Raw genomic sequence first — 26,392 nt, forward strand, 5'->3', positions numbered from 1 at the left:
AATACTCAATGTGAAAATGTTTTTAGATTTGGTGACATTTTGAAGGTCGCTTTAATTTGCGTGACGAAAGGTCAGGTAAAGATATTTGTGACATTGTTTACTGACCTTTTCGTCACGTCTCCGTATCGTGCGGAGGAAATGTCACAGATTGTTTGCTCACGACCTTCCCTTACTAGGTGTTTACTTATATCCAATTATTTCCTAATTGTCCGCTTCCTTGCGTCAACATCAATAGAGGAATTCTAGCAACAATATTTTCGTGCGAATTTCCCATGTAGTTTCTTGCACAGAATTTTACTAACTTTGCATTGATAATTCCCGTGGGGTTGTCACTGCACTACAAACATACCTACTAATTACTTACGGACACATAATATTATAGCATCATGTTCGGGTTAATCTCTAATGGATCACATCTCGCAATATTTTCTCTACTGGGAATTTTAGTGCATGTGGCCCGTTTTCATGTGATATGAATTCATAAAATAGTCATCTTATCAATTCATATTCCATGAAACCCTAAAAATGTTTGTTATGTATAGGTTCACGATAAGAATCAAGAAGTTCACAAGAATCTCCGTCGCAACAAGCCCGGGATCCGCCTGCAAGAGGTTCAACGTGCTGACGAGTACCGTCAGCCGCCCGGCTTCACCCTCGTACCCGCCATCGTGCGGGGACAACCCACGCAGCTTGAGAGAGACGCCAGCAGACTGTCTAGGTATTGTATTAAAACACAAACAGACACATGAATAAAGTATTCTTGAAATCATATTGCAACAACCATAGTAAAGATTCGACGTTTCAAATTTCGTCCCCAACGTTCTAAACCCGTTCAAAAATAGAGTATTTGTACACAATACACTCGAATTCGTCATCGTTTTCTTAAAAAGATTGTCCCACATTTGTATGACTAATATCCAGCGTGACTCAATGGCAATAAAAACTAAAAAAACTTTTGATTTAAAGAAATAAACGTTACAAAAAACGTATTTGATGGGTTAATAAAATTGACGGGCTCAGAATAATACCTACTTTTGCCGGTGATTAATTAAATAAACTATTGTTGGTCAGTTGGTAAATCTCTCGATTCCTCGAATCGGATTCGATAAACTAGAAACTAGGTCATAGCAAAGCTTTTCATCTGAGTGATTTTAACTTTGTGACTATTATTGATGCTTACTCTAATGGAAACGGGCCAGTCCGTCGCCCGAGTTCCTCGAGAGTCCCGCTAGGCCCTGGGACGAACCGTTGATATGTAAGAAAGATTTTGAGATCAAACCTTCAAGGTTAGTTACACAGTTCTATTGAATTACTTTCGAAGTATTTACCTAGTGCTGTAGTACTGCTAGAAATATTATTCTTGTACTTATAGATTTCTTAAACTCAGTTTTGTTTTACAGGACTCTTTTCACAGGAATTAATATACCTGAATATGTGTGTCAATTATTTTTTGGAGCAGATTCAGGGGCTTTTATCATGCAACAAAAAAATCGCGAACAATAGCAAAAACTATTCATCATCATCGCCAGATATTGCAGCTACATTTTTGGCAAACTTTCTAACAGAACTCTCTGTCTCTAGATACCAACCAAGCAACAACGGTCACGCCCACGACTACCGGGAGGACAGGCATTCTCAGTCAAACCATCACAACAACCACAGCAACCATAATAACCACAATAACCACAGTAGCCACCACAACGGTCACCACAATTGGCAGAACTCGCCCTGCAGCAGGCAGTGTGGTGGTCTCGTCAGGTACGATCGGTATAACCCCTACGACCCTTACCAGAGGGACTTCGACAACACTATGTTCTGGCCCTGAACCATAGATAACCCTCACTTACAAACCCAGTGCCTGAACACAACTAATGTACCCTTCTATCGCATGCACTACTTTTTGTGGAACGCAGGGACAATGGGTATGGATATTGATTATAGTAGAGTAAAAGCACTTTTACGAGTCCATATATTGTTGAAATGCAAAATCATGATTTTATTTTGCAAATTCTATTTGATTTAAATTGCCGGGTGGCAAAAAATAATAAAAAAGTGTTGCGGATCGCGTTTTAAATAGTTTTGCTTTTCGAATTCTCAAACGACTTTTTAACTTTTTCCATTACCAGTAACCTGAGTATAATCTAGAAAATTGAGAGCTAGCTTCGATTTTACACGGTTAAGGAAATAAAACATTAAAGCAATAAAAATAGATGAGACTACTCGTAAAAGTGTTTTTAATTTAATAAACTAGGTTCCCGTATTCGTTACCAAGTATTTTGTATTCACGTTGCACCACTAATACACTTTGTGCTAAACTCCAACATTTGCATGACGTTAAACCTAGAATAGATATTAGAATTAGCGTGACCAAACTATGCAGGCTACTATCTATGTAGGTATGCGATAAGCATCTTAAAATTGGTTCAAACAGCTAACTTTTTAAAACATATATAGCTTGGCCACGTTAAACACGACGCTTTATAATTAATAGACTGACCACTTAGAAGAAAACCTTAGATAGCATAGTTTATCGACAATATAACTGAGATTTTAATGCATGACCAGAATATAATCTAGCCTTAGCTAACAGGTCCAATGTTGGCGGCATAATTGTGGTTGAATGACATTCTAAATTCTTTACTTTGTATACGAATCCTCCATACGAGGATCTCTACTAAGTTGTCGGACTATATATAACCAAATTGCTTCATAAACAATTTTAAAACAATTTTAGTGCTTATCCCAGCATTTATCTTTTTAATATTATTTTCTATACCAACGCTATTAAAATCTTATCTATTTTCTCCATTAAACCTTCGCACGTATTTCATACTTAACTATTACGGTATCATGGATATAAATATGGGTCGAATATTCTACTAACCTGTTTTACTTTCCCAACAGCAATAAAATCAACGAGCTGGTGAGGAAATCTCAGAAGTCAGAACCTCCGCCAAGGCCTGCGTACACTCCTTCCCACGACCCAGAGTCAGACTTGAGGAAAATTCTTCGAAACTCGCCTGAAATCCTCGCTACACCTATGTTTAGTTCGGATGACGACTACACCGAAGGGCCATTCAGGTTCAAACAGTTACTCCGACCAACTCTTGGGCCTACGGAGAGTCTTCGTAAGAGGAAAGTGAGGAACTCTTCAGGACAAAGCCCTTGGATGTCGGACAGCTCTCAAGACAGCACCAGCTCTAAGCAAGCGTTGTGCAAGCGTCGTCCACAGATCAGTATGGGAGTATATTATAACTGATAGTTCCTCGTGTTCTAAAAGGGTGTAAAGATAATCTTCAAAGGAACCTCGGGTCTTGGATGTTGGGTGGAAAGTTGAACAAACAGTCTTATCTCTGTGCAAACGACATGCGTAGAATCAAGCGATCTGTTACGATTGATTCGTTACGATACTTTGAAACTTAGCGAAAGATAAATAAAGTTGTCAAAGTAGACAATTTCTAACTCTTTGTCTTTGCAAATAAATGGGGCTCTGAGGATAATGATTTCCTGAAACTTCACATCAGTTTTATGAACTGTTAAACACATACTTTTAGAGTAGTGTGAGTTGAATATAACGTCTATAGCTTCTTTAATAATTTATAAGCAGTTATTCTATTACTCTATTGTATTGTGTACCGTCAACTTTGAGCCGGAAGATTTGAAGCTTCCTGAGGGTTGAATCATAACATCAATGCAGAATGTGAATTGTTAATGTAACAGTTTTATTAGTGCCTTGTATTCCTTATATAATATTAAATTTAGTAGTGAAACATTGTTGCCTGTACTTCAAACAATGCTGATTGTGCTTGCTTCACAGCCATAATTTAGTTTAAGTTTAAAAGCACTTAAAACGTAGGCTATTAACGTGACCTAATTGTTTAATCTTCAGTTTATGTCGCCATTCACTAGAATAGGTAATGTTGATTACTTTACGCGTTTGTATAGAAATTTACTTCTTAAAATAAAAAGAGAATTAGCTCTCAGAGCAGTTAGCGATTTTTAGAAATAAAATTGATTGTCATAGTGCCTTTTAACATTATTATCTCGCAAAAACATCATACTATGTTAGTATAATCGAAACATCTTAGTACTCGAGTGCTTTATGACTTCTTTAAAAACATGAAGTTTTAATAATAATTGGATGATTAAATTGTACTTATCTATCGAACAAGTGTATCTTCTTTGTTGGTATTAATTTATGTCTTCAATCTGATTTACTATTAGGTATCGACCAGAATGAAATGTTCTATGTGACTAGTAAAGCTAACAAAAGCCCAATTTCTAGAATCAAATCCGCTATTAATCAATGTCAGTTCAAATTAATCAAATATCGTGGTCGTCTCTCTAATCAAGCGAGACTCGATTGCATTAAACTGTTGAAGCAGAATTAATCTGTTAGAAATTTGTTGTTACGAGTAACTTTGAATGCTTCTCATATAATCTGGTTTCGAGTGTTCTTCGTTATTTAAGCGATTACCAAAGTCTTATGTGTAAATGTTAGTTATAAGAACTTGTTATGACATCACTACTCTTATTTACTTAGTGCTAATGTATGAAATTATATAAACTATTTATCTTTTAATATTTATCAGTATTATTATATCATATTTACTCGTGTTTACATTATGTATATCGAAAGTAAGATCTCACCGGAGAAGTGATTTGATTAAATGACTCACTATTGCCATCACAGTTACAGAGAGTAAAACTAAAATGTAATCGTATGTTGATTATAATTATAAATCATTGACAACCTTTGTGATAATGTGCCAATGATTATTATTAAGTTAATTAGTCGTGTATATGGGTGGTCAAAGATACGAAATAAAGTTTGTGCATAATGTGCGAGTGTTTTCATTAATCCCCGATTAACTTCGACAGAATGATAAACATGAAAGTCTAGTGCTGGTGGACGTAGTCCTACGTTTGAAACACGTAAAAATAAATATAAAATGTAGGTGAAACATGAATTGCACGTGTACGTGTATAATGGAGAATGTTACTAGGTATGCCAAATCGCTTGAAATTTTAACACAGTATAGCCTGTGTGTATACATATAAACTAGTTTTTGTTTTAGTCAAAAATACCAAATAGTTTTGATTTTATAAGCATTCAAAGTTTCGAAAAATATCGAGTCCCGCTAACAGCCGCGTGAGCGGCTGTGACGTCATACTACTTTACCGCGCCGCGCGGGCCGCGTCCCGCTTAGTATTAAGTCGCCAATCGTTGTTGTAGGTGTAATAGTTTGCGTAGTATTTTGTTGTGTTTTCGTCCGCTTATGTATAAAATAACTTATAATAATAGTAAATACTATTCGATTAATAAAATGGATAAAGGATTTTAAAAAGGGCAATCGGATAATGTACCTAAAATAAATGGAATAATGGTTCCGAATTATTTGTGAAACAAATAGAGGTTTTGTTGCTTCCGAAATCCTACTTAATATTATAAATTTGAAAGTTTGTGAGAATGTATATATGTACATACATAAGTACATAAGTAATACATACAATGACATACATATGTCATTGTATGTATGTATGTACGTATGTATGTGTGTACGTACGTATGTTTGTATATGTATGTATGTATGTATGTATGTAAGTATGTAGGTATGTAGGTATGTAAGTATGTATGGATGTTTGTTACTCTTTCACGCAAATTTGACAGAACCGATTACGATGAAATTTGATATATACCTGAAGACCCAGAATAACACATAGACTACTTTTTATCCTCGAGTTCTCGAAGGATCGGGATTTACGCGGGAAGGGTTTCCATGCGGACGAAGTCGTGGGCGGCTTCTAGTATATTATACATAGGTATAATAAGTAATAATGTTAGATAAATATTTACGATCACTGCGTATTATAATGAAACAGTTTTTAACCGAAATAATCGTATACTTATCGATTTTACAGTTTTCCTGCCACAGTAAAATCAATAAACTGGCGATCAATCCGGTTAGAAATTGTTTCATTATAAGATGAAGTTATTTATTATTACTTATGTACTTACTTACATAATATTAAATTACATTTAGGCACAACATATGATTTCCTAGTATTTGAATTGAACATTTTTAAAAGTATTTAGGAATAATTTCAACGCACCGAGCGCGCGACCTCAAGCGGACTGTGTGAGCCAGACTGAGCAAGTGTAGAGTGACGTCACACCGTCACCGAGAGCTAGCGTCGTGCGGTTACAACTTGTTTTACTTATAAATCGAAAACTAATTGACGTATCGAAGTAATTCTTTCACCAGTATTTTTTATTTTTAAACGAGAATATGGAGTGCTAAAAATCAAAATTAGGTAACATTCTCCATTGGCGCTCGAAATCAAAACAAAGTAAAACACGTAAAGCTGTAGTTTTTAAAGCCCGCAAGAGTATGTGTTAAAACTAAACACGCAATCCAGTGTTTACGGTGCGCGGCAGGGCGGGCGGCGCGCGGGGCACGCGGGCGCCACGTGACGGAGCGCGCTCCGCCAATGGCGCGGCGCCTCGGCGTGCGCGCGCACCCGCGCAGTCGCGCCCGCGCCAGCCATGGCGGCCGCCGGCCGTGAGCACCTCGATCTGTCACAGATAAAAACGCGCTCCATCGAGAGAACTCTGCTCCCCCTCATCAAGCAGGTACGCCCGTGCATGCAGCTCGAGCCTGGCCGCCGGCCACCGGTCCTCGCCGGCCGACGAGCTCGTGACGTCCCGCGTCGACACGGCGCGATTGCGTCGACGGCGCCTCTCTGACGTCGGCGGCGACGACGACGGTTTCCACATTTACGTACGCGACTAAAACCGTACTTTTATTTTCGTAGTAGCTGTAATTTCGACCACGTCGCCGGTTCGACGCTCGCGATTAGAATTTCCCGCCCACGACAACAATCTGTTGCGCCTCGGCCCGCGCAGCCGCGCCGAGGCTCCGCGACCCGCGGTCGTTTTTGAATGAATACGTTTTGGAACCGAACCAAAAGTCTCCGCGCTTCGTCATCGTCGTCCTCGGACGATATCCTCCGTGTCTTCTTCGCTTGGAATAATCGCTTAACTATGAATCGTAAGACGGGGCAGGCTCGCGCGAAAAGTTGGGTGTCGCATAGTAAGCACGAGGGGCGGGCGGCCACGTGGATTCGTGACGGGCGGTGAGGCCTGGGGCGGGCGGGTAGGTGCGATCGATGCGCGCTGGGTCCGTCAGTGCCGCGGCGAACGCGGGCGGAGCGGCGCGGTGCCGCAGCAACACGCCAGCGCCACGGAGCACGTGCGCGCGCCCGCGGACAGCGCGCCGCCGAGCGCGCGCCCACCGCCCGCGCGCCGAGCGCACCTGCGACATGGACGCTCTCTCCGATGACGATGAGTACGCGCGCCGGGAGCCCCAGGTACGTTGGCGCCGAGCGCGCGGAACCCGCACCCTCGAGCAGCCCGGGATCTCGGTCGCGCGACCACCCCTGGTCGTGGCCGTTCAGATATGTAAAGCGCAACAAGTAGCCACGGGCTACAGGCGCGGGGTAGCGAAGAAGCTCGCGTGCAAGAACGACCTTGATCGGAGCTCGCGCCGCGCGGTCTCGCCCCGCGTCCCGGCCGACGACGTACAGAACGAATCCTAAAAGATGATTAATTGAATGTCTCGGATTGTTACGTAAATTATTACACAAAATTAATACGAGCCCACAGCGATTTTGTTTCAGGTGTTTCTGCTAACAACCAAAAACTCTAACATAAACTTTGTTTTGTTTTGTTCCGTTGTGGTTGTTTTTGTTGGTGTTTTCTTTAAATTGAACATACCTTTTTAGAAAATGATATTAGGTTTTAGTTAAAGTCAGTTTTTCAACTAAATACATATTGAATGAACTTAGTTAAGTGGAGATATTTGTTTTTCTGGACCACGTTATTTACTACGCGGACTATTTAATATCTTAATAAACATGATATTAGAACAAAAATTGCAGGTTATCGCACTCTCATAAATCCAAATCGTAAATTGAAATGCACAAATAAAAAATCCGTTTGGATCTGATCCGATTAACCTTGACGATTCTCATCCGCAGCACATTGATTTAAATTAAGTTTTCACCGTCGGCTTACGTAACGTACGAGTCAAGTTGACATTGTGCTTGTTTGACGTATATCTGCAACAATTCGTTGAGTGAAGTGTAGCGTCTCTAACACTTTACCTCCACGACTCTGCGTCACGTCACTACTACGTAACAGAAATCTTAGCGAACTTGATGTGAAACTTTATCGTTCTCTCTGTAATGAAAGTTGTTCAACAGTCATAAACAACGATGAAAATAGCTAGTTGAACACAAACATTTAAAATGAAATATTATAATCTGCGTATAATATTAAGCCCGCGTTGCTAACTCTCGGGACGCGCATCGACTTAATGCAAATTAGTTTACTAGACACGTACACGGTTTGCTCCTCTATATCGTTAAACTATAATAATCACGATTAGAGTTAAATAACTATGACAAATGTTTATAATATACTGTATTAAGCCAATGATAGATATTTTGTGTAATATGCTTCGATGTTTATTCATTTAAATAGCTGTATTAAAATTTTCTAACGAGTGTTTTTTTAAACATTTTTATTATACTTATTTTCTTAATGAAATAGATGCAGATTCGGTTATTTGTTGATGTAAATAAATATATTACAATGCTCCGTAATAAGAGAAGAAAACTTTAAAGCCTAAATACATGATTCAATCAATTAACGTTGTCAGTTGCACTAGTTGTAGCCCGCAAGTTTGCTTGGGCTTAAAGATTATAAATACACTAATAATATTATTTCTAAGCCAAGAACGTTAATAATTCTGTAATTCCTATATAACCGGAAACCCACAAAACAATTTGCTGATATTATTCCAATACAAAGGAAAACGTTATAATCATAATTCAATATTAGTTCTTTGACATCCATCAGCGTGCAAGGAACTTTGTGTCATTTAATTATTCATTCTAAATGCAACGTGCATTTCTTCACACAAATTACTACTCGTTTACTTATAAAATGGCAAACGTTTTATAGCTGCTATCAATTTGCTACTAACTGGACGGTACAAACTATTTCCCAGAAAAATAGTAGTAGAAAGTGAAAACCAGTTTTTGCGTTGTATTTATTTTATCGTAACGGTTCCCGGTATTTCCGATAGCTTTTACAGAATCCATGGTCGCAGGGTCATGAACATAAATATTGAAAATCGTTCGACGCGCTCGGAAAATTTCAAAAGAAAATAAACTGCAATGAAACTGAAATGACGCGGTATTTTAAACGAATGTTAACTTTAAGTACCGTAGCTTCAATCTAGTATTCTACGTCTTGGTGATATCAGTGTTTAGGGTGACTTTTTAATAATTCGGAGTTCCTAGAAATTGCTTCTTGTAGTTTTCAAAAAGGCAATATGATTACGTTAAGAGAGTACAAATAATTTTGTAAGTGCCCTATAAATACAAACATAACATTCTTCAAATATGCCTGAAAATTCCTAGACAAAACAATGACAAAACACTAACGTGATATTATACGAAATAGTCGCTGAATAGTCCCAAATTGCCAAAATCTTTGCACTAAAAGTGAACAATGTACATCCTGGACTATAAATTTTAATGTAGCGTAACAGTAGTATTTTACAAGTTCACAAAACAAATAAGTTCACATTGTTTGCAGATGTCCACAAGTTATGTTCGTGGTGAAATTGTTTGCTCTCTATTATATATTATATCGTACACGAGAGCTTTCCGACGCACTCGCTTTCTGGCGATGCGTGGAAAATCAAGAAGTTGTTGCGTACCTACTTACTTTTCCTTATTCAGTAATCGCAGCTGACATGTACAGTTTTCCCGTTATTGTACTCTGTTCTTTAATGCTTTTCTTTCTGTTATTATATTTACAATCGCAAAGCGAATTTTCTTATATTGAATTAAAAGTAAAAGTAATTAATACACGTCCAGAAAAACGAGAGTGGCGATAAGAACATCCAAAATTTTCCATCAATGCAACAGTTGTTCGTTTTAATTTTGAGAACGTTTATCAGCGTTTATTTCTTCTATCACTATTACAAGACATACTTATGTATATTTGGATGCACATCTCACAACCCACGTTTACATAAAACAGCCAAACTGTCTCCCTGGCTCTGAAGCTCAAGCGACACAGAATGTAGTTGTCTGAAAACTAAACGAAACGACATCTCAGATAATATATCAGCAGAAAATTTGTCGTGAAATGTTTTAGTTTCTTGAATTTTTGCTTCTCCACGGTTTCAGGCGAATTGCATAAAGTTTTACCCTCTTATTCACAAAAATATATGGAGTTATGAAAGGCTTATAAAGAGTTTTGTTTCTTTCACTCCTTAGCGAAATGAAAAAGGGAAAACATATTATAGTAGTTGTTTAACTAAAATAGGTTTATAGTGTGTTTATGAAAAACAGGGTTAAACTTTAAATATTTGATAAATCAATATATTTTAACAATATTACACTACATTTAATTTGCGATTTAGATCTGTAGAATCGGTCAATCATTCGTGTTAATTGCTTAATGTGATAAATCAGATAAGACATTGTGAGCATTGTAATGGTAATTGCGTGCAACGGATGTGCAGCCGGAGATAATTAGGCGATGAAGACATAGTTTACGATAGCGAAAATAATAACAAAGACTAAATACTTTTTTCCAAAAGCTAGTTCGCCCATTCTTTACCGAATATATCTTTTGATTTGATCAACGGGATCCAGTAACAAGAATCCATATACTTTTTTTTTTTTCTTTATTTGGACTTGGTTGTTTTAGGTTGCGGTGCCGATTTTTAAATATATTATTATAAATCTTCGTTATTTCCCTAAATACGGATACGTGAAATTGTCGGACGGTCACGGAAAACCTCTCTACCTGGTCAAAACGAATCTAAGACGGTATTAAATCTTAGAAAACCTTTATCCGCGGTCGAAAATAACTGAAAATGTTTTAGAATCTTAAATCTGTGTGACATTTTGTCTAATCCAAGGTATTTGGTACAGATTAGCTGTCTGGTGGCATCGCGCGGCGAAGCGGCGGCCGGCGGAGCGGCGGTGCAACGTGTTGGCGCCGCCGTGTGCTGCGCGGTGGAGCGCTTCGTCGCCGTCGGGGAGACCATCGCCGACGACAACCCCGACGTGCGCCACAGCATGGTGCTCGCCTGCAAGGAGGCGCGCGCTGCAGGTCAGTTCACTCATACACCAGACACGAAAAAGATGAAAAAAAAGTGACGTGGGGCAGTAGTAACAAATACGTTTCCAGACGTAGTCGTAGACTCATCTTTACCATACTTCGCGTTTGTGGGCTGATCTAGCCTCTTACTTCTCTTCGTTTCGGCTTGAATCTAAGCCTCTGTTAATACCTTACAAAAATCGTACGCTTTATGAAACTAATCGAACCCAAATTTTGCGTCTCCAAAAAGCCTCTACTTTTCCGAATCTATCTTTCATTAGTTTCAAATGTGCAAAACTACGTTGACCAGCAATAATAACAAGACTTTTACTAAATTAAATGTTTACAAACAGAAAATTATTGTTACTACTTACAAACTGTGTTGGTTGGTTGGACGTAACAATTGGCTCTCTGGGGCATTCATTTCATTAACTCTATATTTGTAGGAAACGAGGTAATATCAAATTTTAACTCTGTCTTCTACAGACGCAATATGGCGATGCTATTATTAAATTCAAATTAAATCGTTCTTTCATTTTATTAACTTTTGAAAGAGAGAACATAAATTTTCGTGAAAATTGAACGAGTTTGGGGATAGTTTGCGTTCGCCTGTGCCATTTCACCGAAATAGTTTCTTAGCTATTTAATTAAAGCTAAGTCCTTTAATAATGACGTCACCCTCGTGCGACAATAAACTTTAACTTAGGTATACACTTAAGTTGCTAATGTGTTTAAGCTAAGCAAACACCACAACTAAACTTGAGGCGTCAAATTACTTAACTCTGTATGTACGATCCACAATCCCTTGGACAAACTCAGACAAAATACACGGTGAAAATTTGTTATTGACATCCATCAAAGGTTCTAAATTAAGATTGAAGATTGTTATTTTCGCACAGCTCGAAAGCGCAGTACAAGAAAAAGATAGTTACTGTATATCAAAATAAGGCCATTCTTTATAAATATCAAAACATATCTCGTAAACACGTTATTGAAAAACATATAATGCAATGGCTCCCGTCAAGACCCGCCAGGCACCTGCCCGTAGGTTACTGAGAACGAATACACAATGACCTGAGTATAGGATATGATATTGTATTTAGAATGCTGTCGGGATCGAGATGCTGCTGCGCCATCTGGCTGAAGCGTAGTCGGAATGGCTGATGAGACTTACAAATGATATTCACCTGTAGTCTCATGTAATATCGAATAAAATCAAAACGTGAATTACTCACACAATCTTAGTGGCTGATTTATATCTTACTGCAATTTCGTTAAAGATACCTTCATCTAAATTGAATATAATTATGATAATTGCAACAGTAAAAGCCTCGGGGTATAGACATCTGCAGAAATTTACAAGTTCAGATATTAATTTAATAACGTAAAATGTACAAATGGAAAGCGGCGGGATTAAATTCACCCTCGCATATAACCATTCAGAGGGTTTTAATCAAGGCTTGCGTGACCTATAAATCTCTCCGATATCTCTATTGTGTATTTAAGGGGCTGCCGTATATATCCGACTGAATTGAAATGCGCGCAAGACGTTAAATGTTAAGAAATAGTTTCGTACACACAAGTTGGAAAGGCAAACTTTATCAAAAAGTGGATTTATGTCCGTCCGCGATTGGCTTCTCATTTAAACTTCGACTGCTACGTTTCTCTTGAAACTTGGCGATCTATTGTCACAACTGATGGATGAACTTCTTAATAGACCTGCTTTAACTTCGGAACGTTACGTAATAATATTAATTTGCAACTTGCGATCGAGTACAAATAAATTACCGTCCTAAGGTGTTGCAAAGTGTTTTATTAGTAAATATCGTTGATGGAGGTGAAGGTCACTTTCTCACGTGTTATGATATTATAAACTTATTTTCAGACTTCTATATTAAACATGTTACGTAAAATCAAGGCTACCCTTTTCTAATAGCCCTCATAAATTTGCCCTCAACAACCTGACCCGAATTTTAATGCTTCAACGTTATTACCGGATCCAGCATGGTAACAAACAAAAGATGCAAACAATGGCCACCCCCTGTCCCTGTGCCCTTCAGCCCACGGGAAAACCGATCAATTCTCTGACCTGTGAATTCAGAATAATTTGTGTTCTTTTTTTGTTCGTTAATTGTTTATAGCGCTTAAGCCTGAGCGTTGATTTTATATTTGATAAGGACTACAATAAAAACGGGTACCAAAATAACTGCTTATCGTTAAATCAAACTAGCTTATTCAGTCTTTGTGTGATTCTGAAAGCCTTATTTTGTAGTATCCAGAGTATGTAAGTAGTATGTGGCTGAATGACACGTATTGTCAATACTAAAGTGTATCAAAGCGCTCAGGTAGCCCAGCTTTAACTTGATAACGATCTATGTAACTTCGATATAAATCACATTTTTATTTTATTTCACTTTTTATGAGGGCACTTTTACGAGTTATAAATTATTTATGCGACACTAAAACCTCATTTTGTAAGTGTTTCGTAATGCCGTGTTTTGTTAAAATATCTCCAAACAATAAGTAGATTAAATAGTAATAACGGGCAAATAAAATAGTTTTATTTTTAAACCATAACGATTTTATATCAACCATAATAACCTATCGATTTATTAACGACTTATTGCTTGCTTGTCATATTACGTATACCATTATATACCTATATTAGGTCACTTGTGCAGCATTCTCAGCGGATAAACGAGTATTTTAAAAACCGCAATATTCGTTACTGAAACTACGCTATGTTTAATAACTGTTAAACACTTTAGGCTCGTAATAAACGACCTGACACCTCATTTGTTAAAATTATTCAGGCGGTTTTAAAGACGAGGGTACTAACCGCTAACCACATTACCTTCCTGTATTATTATAGGAACATCGACGAACAAAACACACATTTGTGCCGTATGAATAATGGCTCAGGGAATTCACATCAACGCCTCCAATATCCTAGTTAAACCCAAACCGTGGACATTGTTTTCAATTGAAATTGCTATCGCGAAAGTCATCAATCATGAGCCATTGTATTTCAATCTACCTTTATCATAGCAGCTGAATTCTTCAATAATTCGCTTTGGCACGCAGTTAATATCAGATCAACGTTCAAATTCATTTTATCTCACCAAATAAAAATCACGGGCACAAAGTCGCATTATTTTGTTTTGAGTACGGTATTTCCATGTCACGCGCCCTGTTTTCCCTCGACATGACGCAACGTGTGAACTGCGGTTAAATTAAATGTGAAAACATTTCCCTCTAGGGCCCTAAATTATTATCGTTCCAGGATTGACAGAATATTAGAACCCCTAAAGCGTTACAGACGAATGTGCTTGTAATTACTTACCATTAGGTGGGCTATCAAAATTCGTAATAGCTCTCCCTGACCATTTTCCACTAACCGAATTTTTTTTCGGTCATTGGTTTTACCGAGGGCAAGCGCAGTGGGTAAGCAGTAACGAGATTATCGAAGATCGAAACAAATCTAATAAATAACAGGTGTCGAGTATGACCTTCGTAGACCACTCCCATACTTACCAACTAATGGACAACACTCCTAATAGCGTTATTTCTTTTCCATTGTTTACCAAAATAGCTCATAACAATAAATTACTAGTATCTATCAACATAATTAAATTAGAAAGATTTTGTTGGCTACCAAGGGCACGGTTTATTAGTAGGTATATTTAGTTCAAATAATGTAAGGATCCGATAGGAGCGGTGTATATAACTAGTACTTACTAGTTATCCTGGATCTCCAAAACCAATTTTGGGGAAAATATTTTATGAGAGGTACGCACTAAAATAATATGGCACAAATTCTCATCCTCATAAGATATTAGTTAATATCGTCGTGGGCTTTAAGATAGTCCGGGTCTATTCGAATTTCGCCAAATTTGTCGTCGAGGGGTCGCAGCTGATCTGTAACTAAGGCTCTGCTTGAAAGGTGCGCTCCCCTTTCTCGTACCTCACCTTGTTTACGACTTGATAGAGATGGAAATCGTTTCGCTGTAAAGTGAAATTGAATTGTCAACGCAAATTGAACGTATACATACTAAACATATAAACCAACACTGCCTTGAAGGGCTTATTTAAAGATTTAATTAGTTTTCAGGATGATCCTATCTTTATTGTATTTTAAAGCAACCTATTTCTATGCAAGTAATTAAGGCAGTCTTGTACTTTGAGCAACTAATAAACTTTTCACGAAATTGCATTTTACATTCAGACCAACCACAATGAAATAAATCGAGACACTCGCACTGTAGCCACGAATAAAATGTTAACTAAATATTCTGAGCTTCGCACACGCTTGTGAAAACTCACGCTTAGATAAAAATAATCTCCAGCTGATATGACTATAAACGTTGAAGAAAGTACGTACATACTTAACTAGTATTAAAGTAAATATTTACGACGTGTCCCGGCCACGCCGTACGATGTTGGTTCACGAGATAGTTGGTATTAAACACCATTTCATCGCTTAAACACGCCGTTACCGCACTAAACGAATGGCGGCTAAGCGAGTATTTATTCCGTCCCCAACGGTGACTTATGATGGGACATTATTGCTGAGTATTCTTTTAGGGAACAATACGATAGGTAATGGTGACTATTCAACCCCCATACATCCAGGGAAATGGATAGAAGTAATTCTTTCAATTCATCGAATGATGTCTCGAGCCAACGAAAGGCGAAATGTTATTTCCTGATAGGGAGAACGATCCGGCCGTTATTTAAATGTCCACCGTCGCCGCGTCGGAAACAATAGCCACTAACGCTTCTGTGGAATGTCGTCATTATCACCGACCTTATCAAGGAAATTGGTAATAACAGTAAGATATTAATAATAAACAAATGGATGATTAAAATCTCTTTATTGGCTGTGCAACGCCCGAGAGAATTGGTTGCGGTCTCTTTGTTACCGAGCCAAAGAGCAAAGTAAAGTACAATTAGTGTAAAGGCGATAGAACTTTATAACAGTTTTAAGAAACAATGTTGTTTATTCTCGGAAGTTTAATATTTTGTCGCATTACATCCCACTTTCTAGATTAAAAACTATTTTTAAAGATAGAATGTTCGATGTTGGTTCATTATTGGATATTAAAATTGCTGTACCGTTGGGAATGTAATATTGTATCGTTCTAATTTTTTTCTAACACGAAGTTTTAGAATGAGAAATGGGCTATTAAGATAACACTCATTTTTTGTAAACGTGTATCCACCTATATTATATTAATAAAAAGGACGAATCCTATTTCTTTTTCAATTTATTCTTGAATATAAGAACAAATAAAAAATATAAATTCACGCGTAATGAATATGGAAAACTTACAATTAATTTCAATTAAAATGGTTTCTTTTTAATGTTCCACGTCCAGGAAAATTAAGATTATTACGTAAGTCTTTTCGTTTAATAAGGCTTATTTATGACAGTTATTTTTAGCCGTGCAAGCATTCTGTGTTATTTTTTGACTTCTATAGATGAGTAAGAATAAGTTAGGAACACGTAGGATGTCGTGGTGACAAACCGTTATTATTATACAAAGGTAGCTCGTATCGCTCGGCAGACATACGGCAAGCACTCGCGTAATCGAATGCAATATTCAATGTATATCGTCAGACACTGCGCACACGTAAATTCCGACAAAATACGGTTACCTTAGCAATTACAGAGGTACCACAGCTACTACCAACTTTTACTGTTAACCTAAACTAACACGCGACGCTCGTAAAATCATCCCGCTGAAAATTTCAGTTTTATCCCTTTATTCATTGCGGTTACTGATATCAAACATTAATGATGTCTTTAACTTTCTTATCACGTCAGGCTTTTTAGCGAAAGTGCTTTTAAACTTTGCCCTCTGCGTGTTTAAAGGCTTAGGTTTAAAAAAATATTTCTACAAATGATACCTACTTTATTATGTTTCTACTCGTAATGTTACATATAAAACTGTAGTTTCATAGATGAGGCATCATACCATACTTTCAACTATTGTTAAAGAAAACATTTCATTCAAGATTGTTCACATCAGCGGCAATCTTAAATTCAATACGCGATTTGCTCCACTCGAGTACAAATGGTACATACACATTTTACCCCGTAAGGGAAAAGCTCGAGCATCATACATACACACATTCATGCAACCTTTATACCTTTGCCCGTCAGGTAAAAGAAAACGAAATTTTCCTTTCATCTCGTTTGTGCGTTCGTATTTGATTATAATTTGAAATACCTTAATTGACGGTACCTCATCATTAGATTCGTTGGGCAGTCACTTGTGCTGTACAATCGAATCAATTATTAATAATTTCCATATTCCCTTTTCGATTTTCCTTTTTTTCTTTTTAAAAAGAAAATTTCAAGCCATTTTATACTTTTGCTTCTTTGTTCTCCATTTCTTACGACTTGATCTTGACAAAGTCATTCTTTTCCATTCGTTTTGATGTTACGAACTTGGATCAACAATATACATTGTTTCAAATAAAATCGAATTTGAATAAAAGGCACATACAAAAGGTGATTGCCATCACTGACAAACCGATGACGATTTTTACAATTATTCCAGTTAACCCGTCAACGCTGAGTATTCTTTTGTCAAGAGCCGGTGCATGAGAATAGGTCAACAGTTATGCAAACGAACGGTCGGCCGTACGTATTCAGACTGATGACTGTTCGATCGCTAGGCTTTGCAGTCACTCTTAGGTTATTGACGTTTCAATACATCAATAAACGTTCGCAACGTCAAACAGCATTTTAAAAAACAATACGTTGCTTTTGTACCAAATTCGTTGGCCTTTCGTTGTAGGCATAAAACTACTGTGCTGGAGTGAAGCGAACAAATATTCTACCAAAATCTACTCAAAAACTATACGAATCAACTTTGTTGCCCTAAAATGAATGTGTACTAAATGAAGACAATTGTACTACTTTATTGCACAGTCTTTTTCCTCAGTAGGCCATCTTGGCAAGTTTTCAGATTTCGTAAGTTAAATAGCTCGTAATATCAATACTTGCCAAGTTAATTACATCGCTTCATACGGAACTATTTGCTGGATAAATAATGTAGTACAACATTTATTATTATTATGTCACTGTATGAGCAGTTTACTGGACGTAGATCTTCTTCGTAGATCATTACAGTAAATGGTGTCATCATCTTAACAAACATTGCGATAATCAACTCTCATAGCTGTGGGAATGCAGCGTTCTTCCTTATTGATGGATTCTGGGGACATAAATATGTGGGAGTTTATGAAAGGATGTGTGACCAGTAGACAGATTGACTACTTTTCATCAGATCCAAGCGTTGTATTATAAGTCTAAAACAACACTTTGTAAAATACTATTAAAGGTGCCGATTAATATTTCTTTGTACAATGATTGATAACATTCTTCTGTCACCATCATAAGATCTAAAACAGTGTTGCAAGGTTGATCATTGGTTATCTCTGTACGCATTAGCAATAATTTGATGAGAAAGCTTAGCTATTATTATTTGTAATAGCTGAAAAGTCTGTAAAAACACAATAAACAGGGCTGACGATGACGACTTGTTATCGCAAACAATAATAGTAAAAAAACATTATCCTGAGAAATGTATGATGACATTATAAAATGTAGACTGCTACAAAGCTAGCCATGACGTTGCTTGACTTTATTTTACGTTGTAATATAATACAGCGTAGTAAAAACGAAACAAAGGGACGACAGGAGAGCCGACGGAATATTCAAAGCTTGTTCAAGTGAAAACTGCGAGATGACAGGTACGGGTGTATGAGTATCTGCCCTTGGAGGGAAACCAAGTGATTCGAACATTTAAAATATTGTTGTGGAATTTAGAATTTATTATAGTTTTAGACAATTTAAACTACAATAGCAAGATGTTTCAATAAAAATTCCAGATTATATCGGCCTTTGATTGAGTGATTTCGTGTCGACAGTAACTAGGGTAGAATTTAATCTCACCAGTCAGGTATTATACCTATGTACTTCTTCCCTTTACCTCGCTTCTTTGTCGACTTACTACTGTGTCGATGAAATAATTTCTCTCATAAAGTATGATGGAAAATGTTTACTGAAGGCAATCTATTTCTTTATAACTAGTCTTCAGTAGCCAAGATGAATAATGAACTAATGCGATCAAAGTCTCATCACTCTCACCCTTTTTACTTTATTATCGTTCACCACCAAGTTTAATGCTACGCAGCCAATTACCATATTAAACAAGCGTTCATTAATGTTATTAAAAAGTATTTTATATTCATCGGGTGCTAAAGGAAAAATATGAAGCTTGCAGAATGCAAGTGCATTTTACGTTAAAGTATTATTTGTAGAGGACTTTAGTGTACTTTTTCGAAGCATTGTCATAAATTGGTGGGCAAATTATCGTTAAAATTTTAATGAACTAATGATAAGTACCCAACGCCACCTTCATTCGCGCTCGGCCGGTTTCGCTTTATACCGGCTAAATAATTAATACGTTAAAAGACATTACCACCCTCACGACACTTTGCGGTATTCCAGAAATCATATTATGCCGTGGTTGTACCCTACAATTTACATTAAATTCTTGTAATCTAGCCATTTCGTGCTACCGACTCCAGAAATTGGACAAGATAAAACATTTTGTAGGCACCTCTAACTTTGTCGGTGTTCTCACAAGAGAGATAATAGTTGGCCACCTCCCTAATCTATGTTGACATTTAACTAACTAATGTCTTTCATCGCAAAGTTCAGAAGCGAAACCAAATATAATAGCCGATCTATACTACACGTAGGCGTACCCATATAAAATATTAAGTTGGTATGTCGTGTGATGTTTATGACGATTTACAGTACCAGAGAGGCTGTAACGATTAAGGTATATAAGTGTATAGTCCCAGATGAATCGTAAAAAGGAAGTTGTGAAAGCTTTATTGGATAACGGCCCTGCTTACAACACTTTTAACTTTGACCAGCTAACTTGTGAGAAAAGTTTTATATCGCGTTTAACATTTCTTTCCCGACCATTCTTGCTTAGAATTTATTTTTTTACCCGCGATTGACTCAACAGTCTGTGAGAATATTTCCATGTGACAGCATTTAACATTGTTCCACACGCTTCGTTAGGTTCCCAAGGCGTTTTCCTTATAAATTAAATATAAAACAAGGATCGGTTAAATTACTTTGTCTCAGACGAAAATGTATCTAGTAAATTGGCTTGCATTTAAATTTCCTCTTTAATTAATTTTGTTCTTCGAGTCGTAAACCATCAAAACAAAAATATGATTACCCTATAAAGTTTATAGGTACTGTTCTTATACTGCGACCCCAGTGCTCGTCTCGCTAAGTGTCAAGCGAGTCAGTGAACAAAAGTGTGACGGAGCCAACGACGCGTGACTCTGATAGAGACGCCTCTGAGCCATAACTTTCGCTCTTTGAAGCGCTCGAAACGATCCTAACGCAAAAATATAAAAGATACCGGTTAAAACTTGAAAAGATGACCGAGACATTGTTTTTGGCATATAAGGTTAAATGAACTTCTATTCGGCTGGAGTTCAAAGACCACGCGATGCCCTTTCGGCAAGAAAGACCTTCTTCGTGCAGATCCACTAAACGCGCACTCAAACATTTTAATAAAATTATAAAGGCCGCTAAAGGTTACCTTTGAATGTTACAATACCGATATACCCATTACATTTAAGTGAAAATATACCTTTGTTTATTCGTTCATACTTTGTATGTATTGTTTGTTTATGGAATCACTAATATTTATAAACTTATTTTATCACAATCTCAAAAATCTTTAAAAACACATATTCAGGAAACATATACTTTTTTGGAGCAATATTATAGATTCCACATTATACCATAATACGTTAAGATATAAACCTGTATATCAATTATAATTTAACATGTTTCATATTTGTCCTCTCCATTTAAAGATTAAATTTTATCGTATTTAAAGTAGATCGTGTAATATTTAATCAACAGTCAATGGCGCAGATGATATTAATAAATATGAACCGTTGCTTTATTGCGGCCGTTGCCAGTAAATGGGCTTTTATTTTATTAAAACATTTTCATCTGCAAGTTACCTTTAAAATAAATGAAACATAAGATTTAACATTAAATTAAATTAAAGCTAAGAGGCTAAAAGGTACAAGTACTGTCCTGTACTGTAGTCTGTATAAATTTTTAATAAAGCCACTTGAGAGAGGCGATTATTGGCATAAATGTGACATAAATGTGACGTCACGGAGTCGTCGAGAACTCAGACACGCATCAGCATAATACCGTGATAATGCGCCCCTTGAGTGCGGCCTAGATCCCGCACCCTGTGGATTATGGCCAGGGGCTCCACGCCCAAATAACATCTTTTATGCTCGCCTGCCTATCTTTTGTGAGAAATTGTAATTCTGCTGTATTTTATAAGTGCGAATATTCATAGAATAGCTGATAGTCATTGCTTTGTTGTGCTCCACATTGTTGGATTGTTGTGATTCGATTTTGACTTTTGTTACGAAGACAATACATAATCTTGTTTACTTGCTGATAAAACATCTTCATAAACTAACTACTATAACATGTGGTTCGCGTCTCGTATTACTAAAAAACTTTTATACAAAATAATATTTCCCCTAGCTAGCCATAAAGACTATAAATAAATCGTAGTTAAAGCTATTTCCACTAACAAGACAGCATGTAACGCATGATTATGAACAAATAAAACAATGAACAGTGGTTTTGTATATGAATGCAAACTGGTAGCAAATTAAATGGATAAAATAATTGCTCAACGAAAGAAAAGTTAATTAATGACCACGATTGAAAAGCAGCGTTTTTCGATGCGTGAAACAAAATGTAAAGAGTAATGCACAATTAATTAATCTACTGTTGATTAAAACTCGCGACTGTAAATAAAAGTATCGGTAAATTTAGCCCTGTCTGGTAGCCTTTTCCAAGTAATACCGATATCGGCTTCCCGTCTAAACTGGAGCGGTTGATGCAACTAGTTAAGACACCGGCACCGTAATATTGATCTAATATTAGCTTTTAGCCCGTCTGATACTTTAGCTTTTTAAATATAAAGCGAACTATACGTAGATTATTGTGTGCTGTATTAAAATTTTAGGCTTTAACACTTAATAAAGAATAGAAATTTAAAGTAGTTCCTGTGACATAATTTGCACCCGCGAGGTGTGTTTCTTAGTAAATTTTCCATTGTACTACAATAACAATATGCATGGCTTATTTACATAACGATCAAATAATTCATAACCAAATAAAGCGATGCGACGTTTCATCGAAATTCTGCAAAATTAAATTGTCACTTTTCCCGTAGCCTGTCAATTTCAGAGAGTTCTCCATTAAAATTTAATTCCAAGTTGTCACATTTATTTGTAAAGTACGTCTTTGTTCGTACTCATGTATTTGGGAACACCATTTACATTCATATTAATAGCATGTTCTTAAACACCGGAACTTTTATTTTTACGACTGTTCAAAACTTTTCGTGGTAAGTATTACTGAAAAAGTAGACAGCCATTTTCGTAAACGAAGTTTCGAATCCGACGCGGCGACGGTGGCGAAGAAGTTTACAAAATTGTATAAATATGGGGCACTAATGCTCATTCAACAATTTATGAACACATTTGGCTCTAGTTTGGATTGAATATCTCTTACTTGCGTTTCAATGCCAACTGTCGACCTTTGTGGAGCTGCCAACGACTTCCGGCTTGCTTTTTGACGGATACCCATTATACGTTACAAAGTTCGCCGATGGGCTAACTTCGCCATGAATTGCTATTATCGAGTTTACGTTACGAATAAAGGGCCGTTAAATTGTCGGCGGCACGCAATTCGATGTTTTGTCATTTTAAGCGAGTACTAAACACTTATCAAGGGAAAGACATTAATCTCTGTAATGTCCGCCGTTTCCCGAAGGCAGGTATCTATTAACGAGCTCGGCATTATATAGATTGAAGAATTCCTACTTTCGGAATAGACTGCCATTACAATAACGAATGAATTCTGTGATATCGCGATAACCTTGCTAATATTTTATGGTAAACAGTTCTTTGTAGTTGATGTTGTGCGTGAGCTCTTCCCAAAATACAGAGTGGTTAATGTACTGAGATATGAAAGGACGCCATTATCCTTTTTCTGAGAAATCTCTTGGTATTCTTGAACCTTACACTAGGAGCGCTTAAATTATTTTTCTAGTTAACAACCTGGTGGAATATCCTGATTAATCTCAAGATTTCAGACCCTTGGCACCTATAAGAGTAAATAAATATGTTATTATTCCCTAAAATAATAAAATTGTACTTCTAAACAAAATATTTTTTTATGCTCAAAACAAAACAAAATACCGCTAGTAAAACCTTATTAAGTTAAAACATCTCAATCCAATAGGTGTAATATCGATAAAAAGCGCATGTAATCAGGAACTCTACGTAGAGGCTCGCAGCGGCAAGCAAGCGTAGAGTGGGGCCACATACAGAGCCACTTAATTCAGGCGGGAAGGCTCTACGGCTCTACGAAAAATTGCCCCTGCCTCAGATAAACTCGTCTCTTCGGCCCGACGGTAATTTGTTTTGCATATCTATTTTTAGATAAAAAATCTTGATATAAGTAAGTACGCTTTAGCATAGCACTTGGAATACATTAACTTTTTTGGCTTAGAAGTTTTGCATAAAGCTTTATATTGCGTACATTTCATTTATTTCAGTGGAACACGAACTTTGTTAAAAATTTTGAATTAAAATTGTAATTTACAGCAAAGAAAAATTGAGGTTACATTTTTTTGGTTTTTTAAATTTATTTAGTTATTTGAACGAGGTAATTTGAGCACCAACTTAATTTTCTCCCGTCATTGTATCAAAAATGTATAAAGCTTGCACAAACTTTCAGAGCACGGCTACCTCATCACATTTTTGGAGGAAATATGTAAATTGTAATCTCACCTTTATTATAAAAGCCTTCTGACCGTGCCTCACGGACAGATAGAGAGATGAGTCCCTCATTTAAGTAACAAACTAGATTCACTGCGTAATAACCTTTTAAAAAAACAAGCATATTTTAAGCAATTCTCGAGAAAAGCACATTCACGCTGACGATGGTTTTATTATAGTTTAATCTCATTACGATGCACATGACTATTACATAAAGTGGTAATATTCTAAAGGTGACTCGACAAAGCTCCCTCGGCGATACTTCGCCATTTGCAATATTAGGGAAATAAGCAGTTTATCGGCCGAACGATCACACTGCTCGAATGTCATCGTGCCGACGTTATTACACCACATCTAAAATGCATATACCAGCCTTCTTGCCACAAACTATAATTTTAAATGGATATATTGCTAGATCTTTTACAGCAAAATTTTGTACCAACTGTAAAAGGAAACTGTTAATGTAAATGGACTATGAGTAATGGTATCTCCATTTAGAAGTGCCTTCTCAGTTTCATCAAATATATTTTTAAATTGTACTGCGAAAATATTTACGTATATTTTAAAAGTGTTTGAAGACATTATTTATTACGTACTATGAGAAATAGTTAATTAACTCTGCAGTGACGATAACTCATGTAAGTAACTCATCTTGCACAATTTGAATTAATTTCATTTGATTTAATCCATTGTGGATTAAAAAAAGAAAAATAATAATGGAAATTCTGGATTGTAACACGTGCAAGTACCTCGTGCAAGGCATGCAAGTATTCAGCATGTCCATAAATGCATGCCATTTAGTTGTGTATTGCGGTATACAGCATGCAATTATCTTGCATGCAAGCTGGTTGTAGAATTTAGTAGGTAGTAAGAACAGCTGCACAGTATTAAAAAAATATATAGTCCTCATATTCTGAATATAAGAATTTTCACAGCAGAAATATAAATATATATTTTAAGTAAAACGTGCGCGCCAGAGCTTGAATAAATCTTTAGTGGCTGCAAGTTACTTTGACAGCGAACGTGCACATCGTTTACTGCGATAGAGTTTGTGAAATCGGGAAAATCGGTGAATGGGAATTATTTTCTATAAATCATATTTTATATACATTGCGATTCACACTTAATAATTTAAGAAACTATACGTTTGGTTCGAACATTCCACTACATTAATATTGCAAAAAGTCGGTAAGGTTCCAGATACGTGACTGTCCCTGTCCTGGTTTAGGTACCTACTACCTACGTACAATCGTACATAATATTTTATTTATTACGTTCTGGAGGATATCATTCTTTGCCGCTCTCTATCCTTGTACAACGAATCCTAATAACCGTGACTTTTCTGTCGACCGAACTGACAAAGATGTGGCACCGTAGAGGCTTTACCTTGTTAGTATTCTTCATGTTTACTTCATCGTAAATATGTGCTCCGAACATTGACGTCAAGTTGACGTGACACCAGTACTGTGGTTAACATGATCGCAAAAAGTACGATTATTTTATTTGTTACATTTTAGTGGGAAAATACTCATAATTCAAGCCCACGTAGACACTTACAGGTATGACAAATTGCTTTCCGTGAATATCCAAATCCAAATGATCCAAAATTCTATCCGACAAATATGAAATATGAACGTAATAATAAAAGTTGAATGAAAAAACTCGTAAAAAGAAACAACAGTATGTGTATCACGGGATATTGCAAAAACCTAAACAGGCCCAACACATAAATCTTGACAGACAAGGCCGAGAATAGAAAATCCGGCATTCGCTTCAGTTCCGTGCTATATTAAAGTGCAGCTCCCGTTTCTGGGTCGCAGAGGGTTGAACGGGGCAGGAGCGACACGCACTCATTACGAAAATGTATCGTACATTTTTCTGCGAAACCATTATTTCAGCATAACTATGAAACATTGCTGTAGAACACAAATATATCATCGTCGCCTGTCCTGGCGCATGACGCATCTAAATAAAAGTAGCGAAACGTACTACGTACCTACTGTATATTCTCGGGAAATGTGAAAATGTCATATATAAAATAAAACAAACAGAGGCCACGAGCACACAAAGGCTCATACATTAGTAAAAACAATTCGATGAGAGCACGCGGTCGTGTGCGGAGGAGTATCAAAAGCAGGACGCAACAGGCCTAAGCCAGGGATTACCGCCCTCAGGGGCTTCACGCTGCAAATTGAATGAACGCAAACATTCTCTTCGTATAGATACTAAATACACAAAATAAATGCAATTACTTCAAGACGAAGTTGA

At 36.9% G+C, this 26,392-nt stretch overlaps 2 protein-coding genes across 11 annotated transcripts in view; both read left to right on the plus strand.

The window, feature by feature from the left end:
* LOC142973622 (myosin-IIIb-like) overlaps window positions 1-4,843 on the plus strand; it is a 40,625-nt gene extending 35,782 nt beyond the window's left edge. For 2 of the 4 annotated variants that reach the window (XM_076115511.1, XM_076115522.1), the window contains exons 19-22: window positions 543-718; window positions 1,200-1,286; window positions 1,582-1,758; window positions 2,905-4,843. In XM_076115511.1, the coding sequence (XP_075971626.1) occupies window positions 543-718; window positions 1,200-1,286; window positions 1,582-1,758; window positions 2,905-3,259 (795 nt within the window). In that variant the 3' untranslated portion in view covers window positions 3,260-4,843. Of the gene's footprint in view, window positions 1-542; window positions 719-1,199; window positions 1,287-1,581; window positions 1,923-2,904 lie in introns of all 4 variants that reach the window. The other 2 variants (XR_012959518.1, XM_076115531.1) reach the window with 2 other exon arrangements.
* A 1,551-nt stretch (window positions 4,844-6,394) lies between these two features.
* alpha-Catr (alpha-catenin related) overlaps window positions 6,395-26,392 on the plus strand; it is a 72,484-nt gene continuing 52,486 nt past the window's right edge. For 4 of the 7 annotated variants that reach the window (XM_076115551.1, XM_076115560.1, XM_076115569.1 and 1 more), the window contains exons 1-2: window positions 6,690-7,371; window positions 11,020-11,200. In XM_076115551.1, coding sequence (XP_075971666.1) covers window positions 7,171-7,371; window positions 11,020-11,200 — 382 coding nt within the window. In that variant the 5' untranslated portion in view covers window positions 6,690-7,170. Of the gene's footprint in view, window positions 6,635-6,687; window positions 7,372-11,019; window positions 11,201-26,392 lie in introns of those variants that run through there. The other 3 variants (XM_076115604.1, XM_076115594.1, XM_076115576.1) reach the window with 3 other exon arrangements.

The sequence above is a fragment of the Anticarsia gemmatalis genome, chromosome 1, assembly GCF_050436995.1.
Source record: "Anticarsia gemmatalis isolate Benzon Research Colony breed Stoneville strain chromosome 1, ilAntGemm2 primary, whole genome shotgun sequence".
Taxonomy (NCBI): domain Eukaryota; kingdom Metazoa; phylum Arthropoda; class Insecta; order Lepidoptera; family Erebidae; genus Anticarsia; species Anticarsia gemmatalis.